The 18,368-nt window shown below is 42.9% G+C and overlaps 3 protein-coding genes across 7 annotated transcripts in view; 2 read left to right on the forward strand and 1 right to left on the reverse strand.

The window, feature by feature from the left end:
* Nucleotides 1–268: 268 nt before the first annotated feature.
* LOC307025205 (uncharacterized protein) lies at nucleotides 269–3,591 on the forward strand. The gene is made up of 8 exons (XM_079659834.1): nucleotides 269–305; nucleotides 462–552; nucleotides 643–759; nucleotides 886–961; nucleotides 1,054–1,311; nucleotides 2,639–2,810; nucleotides 2,981–3,129; nucleotides 3,220–3,591. The coding sequence occupies exons 3-8, from the start codon at nucleotides 721–723 to the stop codon at nucleotides 3,465–3,467; spliced, it is 942 nt and encodes a 313-aa protein (XP_079515960.1). The 5' UTR covers nucleotides 269–305; nucleotides 462–552; nucleotides 643–720; the 3' UTR covers nucleotides 3,468–3,591.
* A 4,325-nt stretch (nucleotides 3,592–7,916) lies between these two features.
* On the reverse strand, nucleotides 7,917–10,277 carry gadd45ab (growth arrest and DNA-damage-inducible, alpha, b). Its single transcript, XM_079655599.1, has 4 exons — nucleotides 10,036–10,277; nucleotides 9,187–9,288; nucleotides 8,867–9,074; nucleotides 7,917–8,685 (listed from the first exon to the last, which is right to left on the reverse strand). The coding sequence occupies exons 1-4, from the start codon at nucleotides 10,164–10,166 to the stop codon at nucleotides 8,572–8,574; spliced, it is 555 nt and encodes a 184-aa protein (XP_079511725.1). The 5' UTR covers nucleotides 10,167–10,277; the 3' UTR covers nucleotides 7,917–8,571.
* Nucleotides 10,278–11,192: 915 nt separating this feature from the next.
* sec16b (SEC16 homolog B, endoplasmic reticulum export factor) overlaps nucleotides 11,193–18,368 on the forward strand; it is a 61,662-nt gene continuing 54,486 nt past the window's right edge. The window contains exons 1-2 of one of the 5 annotated variants that reach the window (XR_013807216.1): nucleotides 11,193–11,555; nucleotides 12,374–12,668. Coding sequence is in view for 4 of the 5 variants with exons in the window: in XM_079675530.1 (XP_079531656.1) it covers nucleotides 12,400–12,668 (269 nt within the window). In the remaining variant the exon portion in view is untranslated. Of the gene's footprint in view, nucleotides 11,556–12,235; nucleotides 12,669–18,368 lie in introns of those variants that run through there. The other 4 variants (XM_079675530.1, XM_079675528.1, XM_079675531.1 and 1 more) reach the window with 4 other exon arrangements.

Raw genomic sequence — 18,368 nt, forward strand, 5'->3', positions numbered from 1 at the left:
CTTAGGTATGTGCAGCATGTGGGTATGAGCGTTTTTGGCAGAACCAGCCAATGCTGTACAGAAACATGCCAGCCTGCAACCTGTTACTGAGTGGGGCCAACCACTTTTCAGGTTGCATGGCTACCCAGACAATACGGATGTTGAAACTGTTAGGGCTTCAGTGCATCAGTGTCGGCACCTTCTTCCGCCATCAACGCCTGTACACAATCCCTACTATCGTGCAGGCCTGGCAAACTGAGCAGGCTGGGATCATCTGAGAACTGAAGGAGATGGGGGGGTGGGCTAATCCTATCTGGTGACTGCAGGTAGAACACTTCAGCTTGTATTATTGATATCAAAAAGAGGTCAAAACAATATTTAAATTACATTCATTTAGCTTTATCCAAAGCAACTTACAATAACTGCATTGCATTGTTTTTGGGGCTTTAACGTCTGAATTAAACTGTTTTTGACACTCATAGGTCAGACTCTCCTGGTCATTGTGCCAAATATTGCACCTACTCCTTGATCGAGGACAGAATAAACAAGGTTTTGGATCTTCAACTTGTCCAGGTAAGTTAACGTTATCAGTCACACAAATCAGATGTGCTTTCGTCTGATGTGACACGGTTAGTGATATGACTGCATAATGTTGTTTTACAGAGCTCAGAGGTCCCAAGCAGCACTTGGTGTGAACTAGAGGGTCTGAAACGCAGCATTGACTTCCTTAAGGAGCAACACATGCAAGTTTCAGCCCTTATTACGGACCGAAATCGCCAGGTAAAGACACACAAGAACGAACAGACATATGTACACACAAAGATTCTTGGCGCACCATATTAACAGCAAAAAATGCATTTTCTTACTAGTTAGTAAGTAATTAAGGTGTTGTGTTTCACTCTTTAGGTTGCCAAGTGGGTGCGGGAGGAGTTGTGTCCAGGAGGAACGACTCATTTCTTTGATATCTGGCATATTGGTAAAAGTATGTATCTTGATGTTGGTAGGTTTGATTAGGCTGAAATTTGTTTATAATTAAATTTTCTTTTTTAACATTTTGTTTCTGTTGTGAAACAGGTCTAGGGAAAGCTTTGGATGCTGCTGCAAAGGAGAGGGAGTGTGAGGACCTGAAGCTGTGGAGGCCAGCCATCATCAATCACCTGTACTGGACTGCAGCTTCCACTCCTGATGGAGATCCAGATGTGATGGAAGCCAAGTGGCAAAGTATGGTGAATCATGTTCAGGATATCCATGAACACGGCACTCCTGCATTTCCCTGCTGTGCACATCCACCTCTGGAGGGAGAAGCAAGGGACAAGGAGTGGCTGGAACCAGGTAACGTACTGTGTACACTGTGTTGCTGAAACCTCTTAGTCGTCCAAGTGCTTGTTGGTGCTTAGTTTATTTTGGTTCCAGAGCATATATAACCCAAAGTGTGCTAACACATTAACAAGGCGTTATATAAATAACACCTGATAGTATCACACAATCGTGCTTTATCAGTGTAGGTAATACATGCATATGTAGACAATTGACCTTTCGCAAAGCCACGCCCCCCCTTGGTTACTGTTGCTAGTCCGACAAGCTGAGAGCCAGATGCGTTAAACAAAGCCATAATGGAGGGTCCCCGTAACATCGGAGTCGCCTTAACAGACTCATTTTGGAGCAATAACGCAGCAATATCCTCCAGGTCCCGACAAAAGGGGCTACAATACGCTATGGAGGGTTATATCCACAGTATAAACATTAGAAAAGAGGGAGGCACAACATCAATAGAGGCACTTGCATACAGGTCGCAGTGCAAGAGTGAAAAACCACATGAGCTGTATGTCAAATTCGACGGAATTATTATTATAATTTTGGAATAAAACAATACAATCACAAGAGGCATTAAATGTTGTAGTTTGTCTAAAGTTAACTACCGTTTCCTTGGTGGCTTTCTGCATCCACCTTGTTGTTCCTTTGTGGGGGTCGGGGTGCCCACTTGTGCAGCAGGATTAGGGAAGTCGGCAGTAGGCTTTCCATTAACAAAATGCTACAAAGATTAAAGCAAAAATATAAATGAATGATTGCCTGTTGGCTTTCTTGTTTGTACTTTGACCACAGGTAGACTAATAACGGAGCTCAGCTGTTCAGACATTATTATGCATCAAGTGATATACATGGTCAAAACGACCTAGAAGCACACAGCTTACAGCTGTAGTCGTGTGACTTTAGCTAACGTTAGTTAGTGAAATTAGTTAATTAAATTATTTAGTTAATTTGTGAATGTAATCTTTGCTAGCTAGCTAGCTACGTTAGCACGTATTTACCTTGGAGCAAACATATTTGTGTTTGTTGATATTCGCCATATTCAGCTGGGCATGGTGCCTGCCGCATTTCTTTATCCACTGGCGGCATCTCGGGTTTTGGGTTTAGGAAACGGGTAAAATATCACCCCCCCTTCTAAGCTTATGGGATATCTGCTATCCGATTTGCAAAGACCATCAGCACAACGCTTCACCATTTTCGCAATGAATTTGAACGCTAAGCTTGTCGGACTTCCACAGGGAGCCGCGCACGTGATCGAATATGATTGGGCATTGGACAACGGGCATTTAGGGGCGTGGCTTTGCGAAAGGTCAATTCTAGTAACATCAGAACAAAATATGTGTTTGTACAGGAACAACTGCAGCCATTAAACTGGAGAGGGTGACTTTGAGAACAGCATTGGTGAAGGATGTCCGGAAGTTGTCTCCACAGCATCAGACCTATTCCCTGGAGGCATTTCACTCCCTCATCCTCCACTTTGCACCAAAGCACACTGGGTTCTCCTTCCTTGGGATGTACAGCAGGTAAATATGATGTGATGGTGAAATAATGTGTACGGCTTAGGGATGTTAATAATTAACCATTTAACCGTTAACGAACAATACGAAGTTTAACCGACTAATGCTATCAGTTAAACAGTTTATTCACATATGTACAAACAACTTGTGAACTGCATAATCTGCTTTTTCTAAAGGCTTCTCATGGCAGCCCTGCACTTTAACCACAATAGCAGCAGAGAGGTTGCTCGAACCAGTGATGGTGAGGTGCGTTATGCAGTTCGCTACCCAAGGTTCTGCAAAGGTGGCTGGGTAGTTCGCCCTATCAAGGAGAAGCCATCATACGGTTAGCTGTTTTACTCGGTCCCTAAATATTATTTATTGTGTGATGCATCTATAATATCACTGAATGTGATCACTTGTTTCCTTCCTTCAGCATACGCTGCAGCCCTGATGGAGTCTCTGAGAGAGGGCTACTCCAGGTCACCAGAGACTCTACGAGAGAGCAGTGCAGTCTTGTCCTCCACTGCCCCTGCCCCCCTTTCCACTTCCTGCCAGGAGATCGCCAAGGATGAGGCAGTAATAACAATATTTTCTTTCTCTCTTCATAGGATATGTTGGGACAGGTCCCAAAGCTTGCCGCTGTATTTACTCCCTCCATCTGACAGGAGGGAGCCTCGTTGAGCTGCGATAATAATATTAAATAAATAATTCCATATTCATAAATGAAATGATATGCAAATAAAATGTTCTTGGCTGTGGACTTGTACTCTACATAATTATGTTAAGGTCATGGTAATCTAATTCAATAAACAATAACTACAATGAACAGATAGCATTTTCTGACTCGTAAAATGATTGGATATGGTGAAATTTGTTAAATGATTCTGTGTTGAAAAATGTATATCTTTAAAAACTGCATTGGTGTATTAGGGCGGGCCATACTATTTTTTTTTTTTGTAAATCGATCGAGAGGAGTGTTCAAATAACGTATTTTGGTGGTTATTAGTGAAAAGACACTATCTATCAATCAATCAATGTTTATTTGAAAAAATACCACATTTACAGCATAGGTAGACAAAATGTTTGGAAATGCATGTGTCTGCGAACACATAGTGTTCACACTATGATTGTGATTAATTGTATTGATCGTCACCAGAATGAGGCCACTCAAAACCTTTGTAAATTCCTCCTCCTTCTTCTGGGAACTGTCTTCTGATGGCAGACACAACACATGAGGGTAAGGGCTTCCTAATGTGCCTGCCTAGAAGTCCATAGGCCCAGCGGATGACCTGCCTGTAAGCTGTGTAGCGGTATTACCTGGGGATAGGGACACAATATCTACAGGTAAACTTGATAGCCTTGTTATCATCATCAACAAGTGTTATATAGTATATAATCTACAGGTTCTGGGTTTTGAAACCTGCTAAACACTCGGGGTCAATAGCAACTGTATTATCTTTAATAGTATTTATCTTTTTAATTGTAATCTAAACATACTCATGTCTGCGGGCCATGCTGCTGCCTGAAGTTCATGTAGGCTATCTGTAGCACAAAAGGGATTCAGACAGCATGCTTCAAAGCCTGGGTGCAGAGTCAGGCATGTTATGTCTGGTCTGGGGGTGAGGTTCTCCACCAGGGCCCAGAAGGGATCCACCTCCCTGCAGCACATGCTCTCCACAGCTGAGGTCATGGGCTGGCATTTCCCACACAAGCACCTACAAAACAAAACGTTTATCAGGAAACCGTATTACATCTCTCTCCCCCCCTTCGCTGCTCTCTCCCTCCCCTCCGGTACACAGCACCGTAAGACGTAGTGTGGATTTGCATTAGGTAGCTGCCCAGTTCTCCACTGGTTCTCCTCACACCACAGCTCAATTTCTCTCCGATGGCCGTTATTTCTTCTAATCCTTGGCTGCTCCTGGTCTCTTGGACGCCTAGCAGGCTCCAAATTATAAGGTTGTGGTCCGTCATATGCATTCGAATATTCATGTTCAACTTCTTCTGTGTCTTCTGTGTCGAAACTAGCATTGGGATCCATGTTTATTAATACGTTACACCGGCCGCTCTCCCCCTTGTGTCCCCCGTGTTACGTCACACGCGGGAGGTCACGTGCAGAGGCTTTTTTATGCGGAAGTGAACATTTCTTACAAAAACGACGCCAGATGTCACTGTAGTGTATATTTCTGTATATTTTTTTGAAAATCTAGTGTATTCATCATTTTCCTACACATTTATTCACAGGTGTCTTTAACCTGGAAGTTGCTCTTTAAGCTAAATAATGTAACTATTTACAGTGTGATGTAAACGGAGTATCAACATTACAACTGAAAACTTCTTCTATTGGTACTTAAAGTTTACTCTGATGATTATACTTACTTACAGTTTATGACTTAAAGGTGGGGTATGTAATTTTGGAGAAACCAGCTAGAGTGCGCTAGAATTTGAAAGCACGCAGCCGAAAAATATCTGCCACTTCCTTACAGAGCCCCTCCTCCAACACACACGAACGCGCACATGACCAATGAGGGCACGAGATAAGTTTGTGCATAGATGGAAGGCTGACAGGCAGGTAGGCCATCCAGTTATTTTAGTCGGGCCGGCTAAAATGCTTTTTACAGCGCCACGGCTTCCACAGATAACATTTTGTTATGTATTTATTGTCAAAGCATTTAATATATTCATTGCTATCGGGATGTTAAGAGCATATAACAAAAAATGTTTCTGAAATAAATTACATACCCCACCTTTAAGTAAAATATGTAATTATTTCCTCCATCATATTATATATGATGGTTTAATATTACTGCTGCTTTAATGTGCTGCATGATACTGCATTAAGACGGCAGTAGCTACTCAGAGAAAACTTTACCCATCAGTTAACCAGCAACATTTAAATACAAATCCTTACCATGTATGGAGATGTGGGGTTTACACTGGACAGGAAAGGTATGAAGGATTGTTATCTGAAAAGTATTTAAAGCTGTCGGACTAATGAAAAGAACATGTTGTCCTCCGATACGGGGTAAAGTTGCAGAAGTGGAAATATTCAAATAAATTACAAGAACCTAAGTAAAATATTTCAGTAAATGTACTTGTATTTCACCTAGAAGAGACTCACATCAGTTCAGTGGAGTGTAGATCTGCATGTTTCTGCTCTGTGAACATTCTATTACATTTGACTGCTCCCTTTAACTTCAGATCATTTAACGCAATCTCTGCAGCCACTATGTCAAACCCCCCCACTCTCCTCCAGTCTCCCAGTCACTCCTGGAGCTCCCTCCCCATCTGCCCCAGGACTAAGAAGTTAATTTAAAAAAAAGTATATTTGATACTACAATATTGAGGTACTTTACCTAAGTATCTTTTAATCTTGCTTTTAAACGACAGATTTACTTACTTTGCAGATTCCGATTCAAGTTTCAAAGTTCCATTGTCATGTGCTCAGCAGCTACAGTAGCTATGGCAATGAAACACTGAAGTCACGGCTCCTCCAACAATAATAAATAATAATAATAATAGATTTATTTTGTTAGCGCTTTTACAGGTGCTCAAAGACGCTTTACAGATATAGTGAAAAGAAAATAAAGGAACAACAAATAAACATATAGTTCAAGTTAAAGTCAAATAATACAAAAACAATCACACATTAAAAGCCAGATTGAAGAGGTGCGCCAATTTAATTCAGTTAAATTCAACAATGCGCCAGTTTATACAAAATATAAATCAATAATAAATAATAAATAAACATTGACATATTTAAGGTTAAGATATCCAGCAGCAGTATATAAAGTAATTAAAATTAGCTCCACCTCTAACCGTTGTGATAAAAACATTAGTGATCATTATCCAGATATTTCATGATTCTGAAATGGGCCATTATGCTAAGTACTTTTGGTACCCTATGTATCATTTACTTCTAATACGTTTGTAACATTAGCCCCCCCCCCCCCCCCCCCCCCCCCCTCCCTGCAGCACTGTGTGCACGCTGCCTGTTAATTACAAGTGTTACTATTGTCTGTGTGAGAGTGGTCAGGGGAACGCCTCTATTCACAGAGCTATTTTCTGCCATGACGCTAAAGCACTGTACAGCTCTAGCAATGGACACCTGAATAGCCCTGACTCATGCCCCCATTGTGCTGGGACCCTCTGTGTGCAGAGGCTTTGTCCCTCCCCATTACGCAAGCACCAATTATTTCTGGTTGTCTCTTTTTGCAGTCTGAAATGAGTCTTTAACGTGGTTTATTTTTTTCTGTCTTTCCTCTCTGCTATTTTTAGCCCACTCAGCAGTAAATGTAGCTCTGATGCGTAGCTGCAGGAGGTTGTACAGAAGTAGCCGTCACGATAAGTCCCATTCTCCGTATGAGCAAAAGGTCACATTTTACTGGAGTTCCCATGTAGGAGCAAAGTCCGTTTCATGTCTGTAAAGTTATTAAGTTTGCTCAAGTACCATTTCGTTTCACTTTTTGTTCATTTATACTTCTACATTTCTGAGAACAATAGTTCTTTTGTTACCTCTTACATAAGTTATTTTGCAAATTTAGATCAACAATACAAATATAATCAATAAATAAAATATGTAATATTACAAGCGAGCTGTAACACTGAAGTGACTAACATAACACATGAAACACTGAAATGGGTCATACTGTTGAAATGTTACTTTTGTTACTTAAAGTTCATTATATCTAAGACTAATGTAATTTAGCAACATCTTGAATGTAGTATTTACTAGCTACTAACAGAGTATGTTCCTGTACTCTGGTATTGCAACCTTTTAGTAAAAAATAAGATTGAAGTACTTCTTCCACCACTGTCTGTAGCAGATTACGAGCAGGAAAGATTACTATGTTAACTTGTTAATAAAATATTTGACAACATACAAAAATAAAAAAGTTGAGTTTCATTTTGAAGGACTATCCCAAAAAACCCAGATATTTATGTTGTTTTCACTGGTGCTGCTGCAGGAAGTTGAGTTTATACTCTAACCTGCACAGTGACATGCCGGGGCGAAATCAAAACCCTGTGGTGCAACATGCTGAGCTCAATGTGTTCCAGAGGCGTTCACTGCTCCTCAGGACACTGTGCAACTTCCTACAAGTACCTGGAAATCATGGAGGCAGAACCACCCTGTCAACTGTTGCTTGTTTGTTTATTTCATTCAAAGTAACAAGGCAGAATTCCATGAACAATAAATATAATTCATTAAATTAATAACACGTAAAAACATCAGTTAGTGGAAAAGTGGGAACATTGCATTGCCCTTAAAATAATAATATTAATAATAAAGTGTGAAAACTTTCCCTTTAGAGTGATCAAAGTGACACGTCTTAAATACTATTAAATAAATGTGCTGTTAAACAAATGCGTGGATTTGGTCAAATTTTCATGAGGAATTCCTGGTTCCGAGCGCCCTGACTGCTCCAGTTCTTGCAGTCTTGTCAACTGAGGCTCTGCCTCTGCCCCCCCCAGTCCTGCGTTTGTGCTCCCCACCACGTGTGCCTGTCAGCTCACACGGCTCAGCTTCCTGTAAAGGCTTCTTTCTCGGCAGAGAAAGGCGCAGTCATACGTTGGAAATCCTGGAACGCAGACTGCTGAGTCACTCCTCCTTGGCCCACGAGTTCACCATGACCCGAGAAATTAGTTGGAACGTTTGGCTGACGTGAGTTCTATTTTCCTGCCCCTCCCGCCTCTCTCTGGTTCTCTTTCCAACACAGACATCAACACAGGCCCTGTGCAGTTACTTTTCCCCCAATGCACACAATACATTCATATTCCACAGCGGGTTTCATCGGTCTGGCAGGTTGATAACAGGCACCCACTGGTCCAAACAGCGGCTCTCTCTGCAGAATCTGGTCACTTTGCTCAGCGCAGGGTCCTTCCACAGGGACGACTGGGGATTCTGCAGGAGAAAGCACATTAAATGTTAAAACAGACTGCACAACTACTGCTAGAAATAGTTCCTTACAAGTGTTAGCAATGATCTTAAAACAGGCTCAGGGCAAAACAACCCTGTTACCAGTCTGAATGGAAGTGAGCAACATGTAGTACTACAGTAAACAGATGTGAGTAATGACACTTACAGTAACTAGGACACAGTGCAGGTCCATGGGCTCCCCTCCAGGCTTCACTCCTCCCAGGATTTCTGCCAGGCGCCTCATGTTGCTCACCCGCAGGATGTTGATGTCATTCTCGCAGCAGAATGCCTGGATCAAGGTGAAGTGAATCTGGAGCGCCACATCCTCCTCGTCGTCTGTGGCCAGCAGACACAACACCACATTGTCTGGATCTCTGCACGAGACAAAGGCAAGGCAGAGTTGTCAGGAAAAGGATATACAGCTCAGGTTTAAAGAAGAACAGTTAGCAGAGGGGAAGCTGCAGCATTCCATTTTTGTTAACTTACGCATTTAGTGACTTTGCAGCCTCATAGACTCCAGCAGTGATGCAACCCTGAGGCAATGCAGAGCTCAGGACCTCCTCTAACGCTATAGCCACCGTTTCCATCCTAAGGAAATAGACATTATGTTTACTTATTAAAATATATCAGCCAGCAAACACATAAAACACAGTCAACGCAACATCAGGGTTTCCCTTCCATTCAAGAGAGCCTTAAGGGCACCACCTATGCAAAGTAAATGTAAAATGAATGTGTGGAGCAACGCTTTTCTGCAAGCTTTTAGTACACAGATATGTTAATAAAAGTTAGCAAAAAACATGTACAATTGCATATTTTTATTTTAAAAAATGTTCTAGGGGGAAGACCCTGGAAACCTCCACCAAATACCTGCAGCTGAGGTCTTACACATTACAAAAGAAAGGAATAATAAGACTTTAAGGTTTGTCCAAGCTATCCATGTGTACACACTGAAAGGTGTTAAGACTTTACAATGTGAACATATCTGCGTCATACAAGTTTGACTCTGAATTACTGAGCACGTAGTGTTGACGCAAGCTAAAACAATATAAGTGAACGTGCGCTAACGTTAGCATAATTACTTAGGTTAACGCCAAAGGTGCTATAGCTTAACTTAGTACGTTTAGTGACCGTTGCTCTTGTATTACCAGCAACCAATACTGAATATGAGACAACATGTGGCTAAATGTCAGCCACAACTGACTGCATGAGGGTAAACTCAGTCAGTTAAAGGTATTTGCATAGTGTTAAAAACGGAAGTTCACATCAAAGACAATTTAGTACAAAGTCAAAAAACGAAGAGAAATGCAAAAAACGTGCAAAGCAACACGAGCTTACCTATCTGAAGAATTATCTCCACCGGTTTCTTCAAAAGTCATATTGCACATCCGAGCGGTTTGGTGTGGTAAAATATCCAGAGCGGAGATAGAGTGCTTCTGTGAGCGGAGAATCTCACTGTGTACATACATATGTGTGCCGGGAAGAGCGATGCTTCCAGCACTCACAGCGCTGCCCGGTGCTCATTTGCATAACACCGTCCCATCGGTCACGTGCAACTCTGATTTCATTTTCACCTCCGTGTTAGGGAATATAGCGACACCCTATGGCTGTGTTCGGAAATCACACCCAGATGTAGGAACCACGTTCCAGTTAATCACGAAATAACTGTCATTTAAATTTGTATTCTGCCTTCGCGTATGCGATAAAGGCAATATAGCAATTATAGTGCCTTCATTGGACCAACAAATACTAAGATAAGTCATCAAAAAAGGGGAAATTAGAAGTCATTTTTTACTGATTTAAAAAAAGTAGAACATATTGCAGTTTTTCAGGTAATTTGCTGACTGGCCAAACTGTTTATTAAATATAACCTATATATTTATATATTTTTCATTATGCATACACATGTTCTGTGTTCCTGTTTACAGGCCGTTAATACATTTGTAGTATTGTCTAACACAAATAGACTATCACTTCATTTTACATTTGATTTATGTTCATATTTTAGCCCTGTATTTGAAATCACACAAGTTTATATTTTTCTTATTTTTAATTAACTTGCATTATCTTGTTTTTAAAATGCATATAAACATTGTTGGATTGTCTTAAAAATAAGATTTTCAAAGCACTGGGAGAGGAGGAGCAAGAGGAAGAGCGCACATTTTAGTGGACTTATATTTAAATCTGCAAAGTAATAGTAACTAAAGGTTATTGTTTTAGCTTATCCAGGTGTCGTATTTTTATTTTGCGAATTTACATTTGATATATTACTTCACATATGAACTTTAGAATTGATCTCTTGGGACAACATGTTATTGCTAAAATGTATAATAGATTTATTTATCTCTGTCTGTCCTACGGTTACACTGGTCAACATACACATTATGTATGCTACGGTATGCTACAGTGAGTTTCCATCCCTCTGATGATGAGGAACAGCGCCTCTGGTGGGTAAGTAGGTCACAACACTTCGACCTCCAAGTTGTCCCCGCTGACTTGGAATCAGTTCCATCTTGCTCCACTGACGAAAAACCCCCTAAAACTGACCGGAGAGCAGCTCCATCTAACACCGACTCACCGCTGCATCTTCTACCGGCAACGTGGCAGCACTCAGCTCTGCAAAGTTTCCCTTTCCCACATGACACCTAGTACCTACTATCCGAGGATCCGTTAGTCATGTGGAAATAAAGCAGAAACAAGGATGTGTTTTCTGTCTGACTGATCCTAAACATGGACGTGATCTCCTCTCCAGCAGTCGTCAGCTGTCAGCCTGCTCAGGGCGGGATCCCGTGTTTACTGTAAGGACATGAAGCGTTCTGCACACCCTTTCTTTGAGTGCTGTGCTTGTGTTTTGAAAGGTACGTGTTTTATTCATGTGGTTGGGATACTTTATACTTTTTCGCACTGGCTCCTGTGTAGTAACAGTGTTGATGGCTCACGGCAGAGGTGACAGAAGTATTCATATGCTTTAGTTGAGTAAAAGTTCCAATACATTATGTCAAAATATTTCATTACAAGTAGTCTTGCTTTCAAAATATTGCTTAAAAGTACAACAGCCAGAAAAATGTACTTAAAGTATAAAACATAAAATAAATCATTGTGCAGAAAAATTGCCTTGTGTCTACATAGTGAAATTTATATATGTGAGATTTATAGATTATATTGTTGCATCAAGTAGCACTTTACTGTTGTAAACAAACAAAGTTCTGATTGACTTTGTTAAATATTTGAATAATCTGACTATTTTTTGACTTAAAGAGCTAGTCCACTTGTTACATTTTTAGAGATGCCTTTTGTTAAAAGTAGCTGAAGCTGTTAAATAAATGTAGTGGAGTAAAATTACATTATTTCCCTTTTAAATGTAGTGGAGTAGAAGTACTGCAAAGTAGCATAAAATGGAAGAACTCAAGTAAAGTACAAGTAGCTCAAAATTGTACTTGAGTAAATGCACTTAGTTACTTCCCACCTCTGGCTCACGGTAATGTGTGACCTTTATCCTCTTGTTATCATGCTCACATGTTATCAGCCCATATTGTGAGTTTCAGTCAAATTATGTGGCAGTAGCTTCTGTACTTTGACTGCATCTGGCATGTGTGAGCTGAAAACATAACCTTTTGTGGATTCAACTTTCAAATTCAGGATTTCCTCCACCTCCCATTATTTCCCTCATTCTTAGGCTGATCCTGTGAGGAGGGGGTCCTCATGGATCACAGAGGTCCCCCCCGGAATGACTCTGGCCGTCAGTCCCAAAGATCCAAAGACAGAGAGGATTACAGGTACCCTCAGCAGGACAGGGAGCAGAGCCACACCCCAGCCCCCCTCCCCAGAGAGAGGGACCGGCACTGGGCTCAGGACCCCCGCTATAGGGCTCAGTTCAGCAGCCCTCCTGCCAGAGCGGAGCCGTATCCTCACAACAACCAGCAGTATCCTTATGGCTACACTCTTCCGGAACACCAGAGAGCCCAGTCCAGGTGAGTACAGTGACAGTGGACCTCTCTGAAACTGGGGGAAAAGTTTTGATTGATATAGACTTTCCCTTATTAAAGATTGTGCAAAAGTGACTGCTACTAGGAAGACGTTAAAGAAATAGTTTGGATTGTTGGAAGTGGGGTTGTATGAGGTTGCCTTCTTATCAATAGTAAGTTTTTTACTACAGTAGATAGCTGTTGGCATGTCCAAGGATGTATAAAGAGAACTGGATAGAGCGTTGGAGGCGTTGCCTGTTCATTCCTATGAAAGTGGCGCATTTTACAACTTTTAGGACCTACAGTAAGGATTTAAATAAGGCTTATTCAAGTGTTAGTACAGGGAAGTTAATGCAGCTACATATATATAAAATAAATATATAATATATAAAATAAATATCCACTGATTGTTACGTCCCAACTAGGGGAAGAGGAATGCAACACACACCAGTATGTAATTGGTATTAATTATAAGCGTTTATTTAAAAACAGCTGTAAACAAAATAGCAGGCAAACAGCCTGAAACAAACAAAAGAGCCAAAAGGGCACAGGTTGACAAATAACCAACTAAAGGAGGACTCTAAAAAGGGAGTCTAAAGACATACAGGGAAAATACATACTAATATACTAAATAAAGAACGAAACAAAACCTCACTCTAAAAGTGATACAACTAACACAAAGAATCTATACAAAAACACAGCTAAACTAAAGGCAACAGTCACAAATCCTAACTATACTCTAAACACTAACTAAGCTACTCTACACTCCAACTAATCACACAAGTTTTAACCTCAGAACAAAGAGCAAGTAGCGAGAGGCATCTGTCCACCTACAGAGCCTCCAGAATGATGATTGTCCCCAAGCTTTGTAATAATCTCCAGCAGGTGTGCGCCGGCTGTGCGCTGCGATTGAAGTGCGTCGGGCCCGGCGTGCTCCAATCGCAATCTTCAGGGGCGGACCAGGAGATGGGAGCCAATGCCGGGAGGGCAACCGCACAGCTCATTTACATAGAACACACACAGCTGAAAACACTCAGACGACCAGGAAGGCAGCAGCCGTAACACTCCCCCCCTTAAGACACAAACCCACAGGTTTTGTGAACCTAAGCACTCTAACGAAATTCCTAATAACACACATTCATCACAAACTCAACCTGACACACTAACATCTCAAACTGGACAAGCATCGGCCAACACATTCTCTGAACCCTTTAATGACGGGTTGTCTACTGTTGTAGTCCCGCACAATCAGAGCCCATTGCAGGAGACGCTGGTTGTGCTTGGACACGCTGGGGCAGAATATGAATGGATCGCAACAGCTAAACACCACAATTGGCCAAAGGCTGGGTCCAACATGAATCTTAAAATGTTGTAGCGCCAACACCAACACCAAGATCCGATGAACTACCTGACGCTCTCTGGTTACCGGGAGTGTCGAGAAGTCTAGAGGCTTGTCTGAGCCGGCGTGTTGCGCTGGTCTCATGACATCCTCACGAGGGGGAGGGGGAGCCACAATTTCTGGCTTCTCCTCGGACACAGCTTCATCTGAAGGCACAGGCACAATCACAGGGTCAGGTAATGAAACATAAGGGTCACGTTTACTTGCCTGTGCGCGTGCATGTGTAGCCAGGCCAATGCCTTTAGGCGGGGATACATTCTGCCGCTGTTCCTTGCGTTTCAGAGCTGCGCAATTGGTGATGACATGTCCAGGTTTGTGACAGTAAAAACACACCCTCTCTTCTCTGTTCACATTACACACATTTGCTGGCTGAGTAAATGGTGCGGCTGACACACGGCGGGATCTCTCCGTAGAGACAGGGGAAAACACAGTTTTATGCATCAGCACATACTCATCAGCTAACACAGCGGCAGCAGAGAGAGGGTTTACCCTTTGTTTGTTCACGTACTCCGCAATGCGATCAGGCAAACACTTCTTAAACTCCTCCAACATGATCAATTCTCTCAGAGAAGAATAATCCGTAGCATTACATGAAGCAATCCACTTAGCAAAACACATTCCCTTTTTCCTAGCGAACTCTAGGTGCGTTTGATCAGGACTCTCCCTATAGTGTCTAAACTTTTGCCGGTAAGCTTCAGGAACTAACTCATACACTCTGAGGATGGCACCTTTTACTGAGTCATACTGCAGGCTGTCCTCTAACGTGAGAGCCACAACTGCTTCCCGAGCTTTTCCATGTAATTTGCACGTTACCATCAGAGCCCAAACTTCAACCGGCCACCGCAACGCCATAGCAATGCGCTCGAAGGCACCAAAATAGGCATCCACCTCAGTCTCACAGAATGTTGGCACTAGCGAAATGTTGTTACTCACGTCAAAGGCAGGTGGAGGAGGTGGAGATGGCAAGTTTCTTCCGGCAGAGTCAAAAGCACCGGATGCGCGCAGTTGGGAGTCCAGTTCCAGCCGACGCATCCGGATCTGGACTTCCTTATCTGCCTCGATTTTCTTTACCTCCAACTGAAACTGCCTGTCTTGCTCCCTGTCTTTTGCTTCCAACTGAAGTCGGGCGAGGCGGACTTTAAGTTTATTCCCTTCCCGGGAATCAGGACTACCAGGAGACGGTGGACTATAGCGAGGCGGCGCAGACGGTGCTTTACACTGCTTGCTCCCCTCGCTGTCACTACCCTCTCCTTTAGCACGGACATTTGGCACAGTGAGCTCAGCTTGTGCAGGCAGCACCAGAAAACCCCTTTCCACCAACTCATCCACCACCAGAGCCTTTAACTATTTTTTAAACAGTTGTTTTGCCACTGGGAGACCGAAATGTTGCGCTATCTCATATAAGTCGTTTCTACGACACTGAACTAACTGCTCATGAGAAGGACAGACCAAAAACGACTCTAAATCAAAAGTTGCCATACTCAGCTAAAACTGCACACAACCTTACCAAATTGTTTTTAGCTATACAAACCACTTATAACCCCAGGAATTTGTTATTTATCCCGGACGAGCCCCCATGTATGTTACGTCCCAACTAGGGGAAGAGGAATGCAACACACACCAGTATGTAATTGGTATTAATTATAAGCGTTTATTTAAAAACAGCTGTAAACAAAATAGCAGGCAAACAGCCTGAAACAAACAAAAGAGCCAAAAGGGCACAGGTTGACAAATAACCAACTAAAGGAGGACTCTAAAAAGGGAGTCTAAAGACATACAGGGAAAATACATACTAATATACTAAATAAAGAACGAAACAAAACCTCACTCTAAAAGTGATACAACTAACACAAAGAATCTATACAAAAACACAGCTAAACTAAAGGCAACAGTCACAAATCCTAACTATACTCTAAACACTAACTAAGCTACTCTACACTCCAACTAATCACACAAGTTTTAACCTCAGAACAAAGAGCAAGTAGCGAGAGGCATCTGTCCACCTACAGAGCCTCCAGAATGATGATTGTCCCCAAGCTTTGTAATAATCTCCAGCAGGTGTGCGCCGGCTGTGCGCTGCGATTGAAGTGCGTCGGGCCCGGCGTGCTCCAATCGCAATCTTCAGGGGCGGACCAGGAGATGGGAGCCAATGCCGGGAGGGCAACCGCACAGCTCATTTACATAGAACACACACAGCTGAAAACACTCAGACGACCAGGAAGGCAGCAGCCGTAACACTCCCCCCCTTAAGACACAAACCCACAGGTTTTGTGAACCTAAGCACTCTAACGAAATTCCTAATAACACACATTCATCACAAACTCAACCTGACACACTAACATCTCAAACTGGACAAGCATCGGCCAACACATTCTCTGAACCCTTTAATGACGGGTTGTCTACTGTTGTAGTCCCGCACAATCAGAGCCCATTGCAGGAGACGCTGGTTGTGCTTGGACACGCTGGGGCAGAATATGAATGGATCGCAACAGCTAAACACCACAATTGGCCAAAGGCTGGGTCCAACATGAATCTTAAAATGTTGTAGCGCCAACACCAACACCAAGATCCGATGAACTACCTGACGCTCTCTGGTTACCGGGAGTGTCGAGAAGTCTAGAGGCTTGTCTGAGCCGGCGTGTTGCGCTGGTCTCATGACATCCTCACGAGGGGGAGGGGGAGCCACAATTTCTGGCTTCTCCTCGGACACAGCTTCATCTGAAGGCACAGGCACAATCACAGGGTCAGGTAATGAAACATAAGGGTCACGTTTACTTGCCTGTGCGCGTGCATGTGTAGCCAGGCCAATGCCTTTAGGCGGGGATACATTCTGCCGCTGTTCCTTGCGTTTCAGAGCTGCGCAATTGGTGATGACATGTCCAGGTTTGTGACAGTAAAAACACACCCTCTCTTCTCTGTTCACATTACACACATTTGCTGGCTGAGTAAATGGTGCGGCTGACACACGGCGGGATCTCTCCGTAGAGACAGGGGAAAACACAGTTTTATGCATCAGCACATACTCATCAGCTAACACAGCGGCAGCAGAGAGAGGGTTTACCCTTTGTTTGTTCACGTACTCCGCAATGCGATCAGGCAAACACTTCTTAAACTCCTCCAACATGATCAATTCTCTCAGAGAAGAATAATCCGTAGCATTACATGAAGCAATCCACTTAGCAAAACACATTCCCTTTTTCCTAGCGAACTCTAGGTGCGTTTGATCAGGACTCTCCCTATAGTGTCTAAACTTTTGCCGGTAAGCTTCAGGAACTAACTCATACACTCTGAGGATGGCACCTTTTACTGAGTCATACTGCAGGCTGTCCTCTAACGTGAGAGCCACAACTGCTTCCCGAGCTTTTCCATGTAATTTGCACGTTACCATCAGAGCCCAAACTTCAACCGGCCACCGCAACGCCATAGCAATGCGCTCGAAGGCACCAAAATAGGCATCCACCTCAGTCTCACAGAATGTTGGCACTAGCGAAATGTTGTTACTCACGTCAAAGGCAGGTGGAGGAGGTGGAGATGGCAAGTTTCTTCCGGCAGAGTCAAAAGCACCGGATGCGCGCAGTTGGGAGTCCAGTTCCAGCCGACGCATCCGGATCTGGACTTCCTTATCTGCCTCGATTTTCTTTACCTCCAACTGAAACTGCCTGTCTTGCTCCCTGTCTTTTGCTTCCAACTGAAGTCGGGCGAGGCGGACTTTAAGTTTATTCCCTTCCCGGGAATCAGGACTACCAGGAGACGGTGGACTATAGCGAGGCGGCGCAGACGGTGCTTTACACTGCTTGCTCCCCTCGCTGTCACTACCCTCTCCTTTAGCACGGACATTTGGCACAGTGAGCTCAGCTTGTGCAGGCAGCACCAGAAAACCCCTTTCCACCAACTCATCCACCACCAGAGCCTTTAACTATTTTTTAAACAGTTGTTTTGCCACTGGGAGACCGAAATGTTGCGCTATCTCATATAAGTCGTTTCTACGACACTGAACTAACTGCTCATGAGAAGGACAGACCAAAAACGACTCTAAATCAAAAGTTGCCATACTCAGCTAAAACTGCACACAACCTTACCAAATTGTTTTTAGCTATACAAACCACTTATAACCCCAGGAATTTGTTATTTATCCCGGACGAGCCCCCATGTATGTTACGTCCCAACTAGGGGAAGAGGAATGCAACACACACCAGTATGTAATTGGTATTAATTATAAGCGTTTATTTAAAAACAGCTGTAAACAAAATAGCAGGCAAACAGCCTGAAACAAACAAAAGAGCCAAAAGGGCACAGGTTGACAAATA

Source organism: Notothenia rossii (assembly GCF_949606895.1).
Source record: "Notothenia rossii genome assembly, chromosome: 1".
Lineage (NCBI taxonomy): Eukaryota > Metazoa > Chordata > Actinopteri > Perciformes > Nototheniidae > Notothenia > Notothenia rossii.

Excerpts from the sequence above, each read along its gene's own strand:
- LOC307025205 (XM_079659834.1), top strand. The coding sequence starts at position 721 with ATGCAAGTTTCAGCCCTTATTACGGACCGAAATCGCCAG. Across the intron at positions 760-885 it reads TTACGGACCGAAATCGCCAG|GTTGCCAAGTGGGTGCGGGA; the intron begins GTAAAGACACAC and ends TTCACTCTTTAG. Across the intron at positions 3,130-3,219 it reads CAAGGAGAAGCCATCATACG|CATACGCTGCAGCCCTGATG; the intron begins GTTAGCTGTTTT and ends TCCTTCCTTCAG.
- gadd45ab (XM_079655599.1), bottom strand. The coding sequence starts at position 10,166 with ATGTATGTACACAGTGAGATTCTCCGCTCACAGAAGCACTCTATCTCC. Across the intron at positions 9,289-10,035 it reads GGAGATAATTCTTCAGATAG|GATGGAAACGGTGGCTATAG; the intron begins GTAAGCTCGTGT and ends CTATTTCCTTAG. Across the intron at positions 8,686-8,866 it reads TGCACTGTGTCCTAGTTACT|AATCCCCAGTCGTCCCTGTG; the intron begins GTAAGTGTCATT and ends TTTCTCCTGCAG.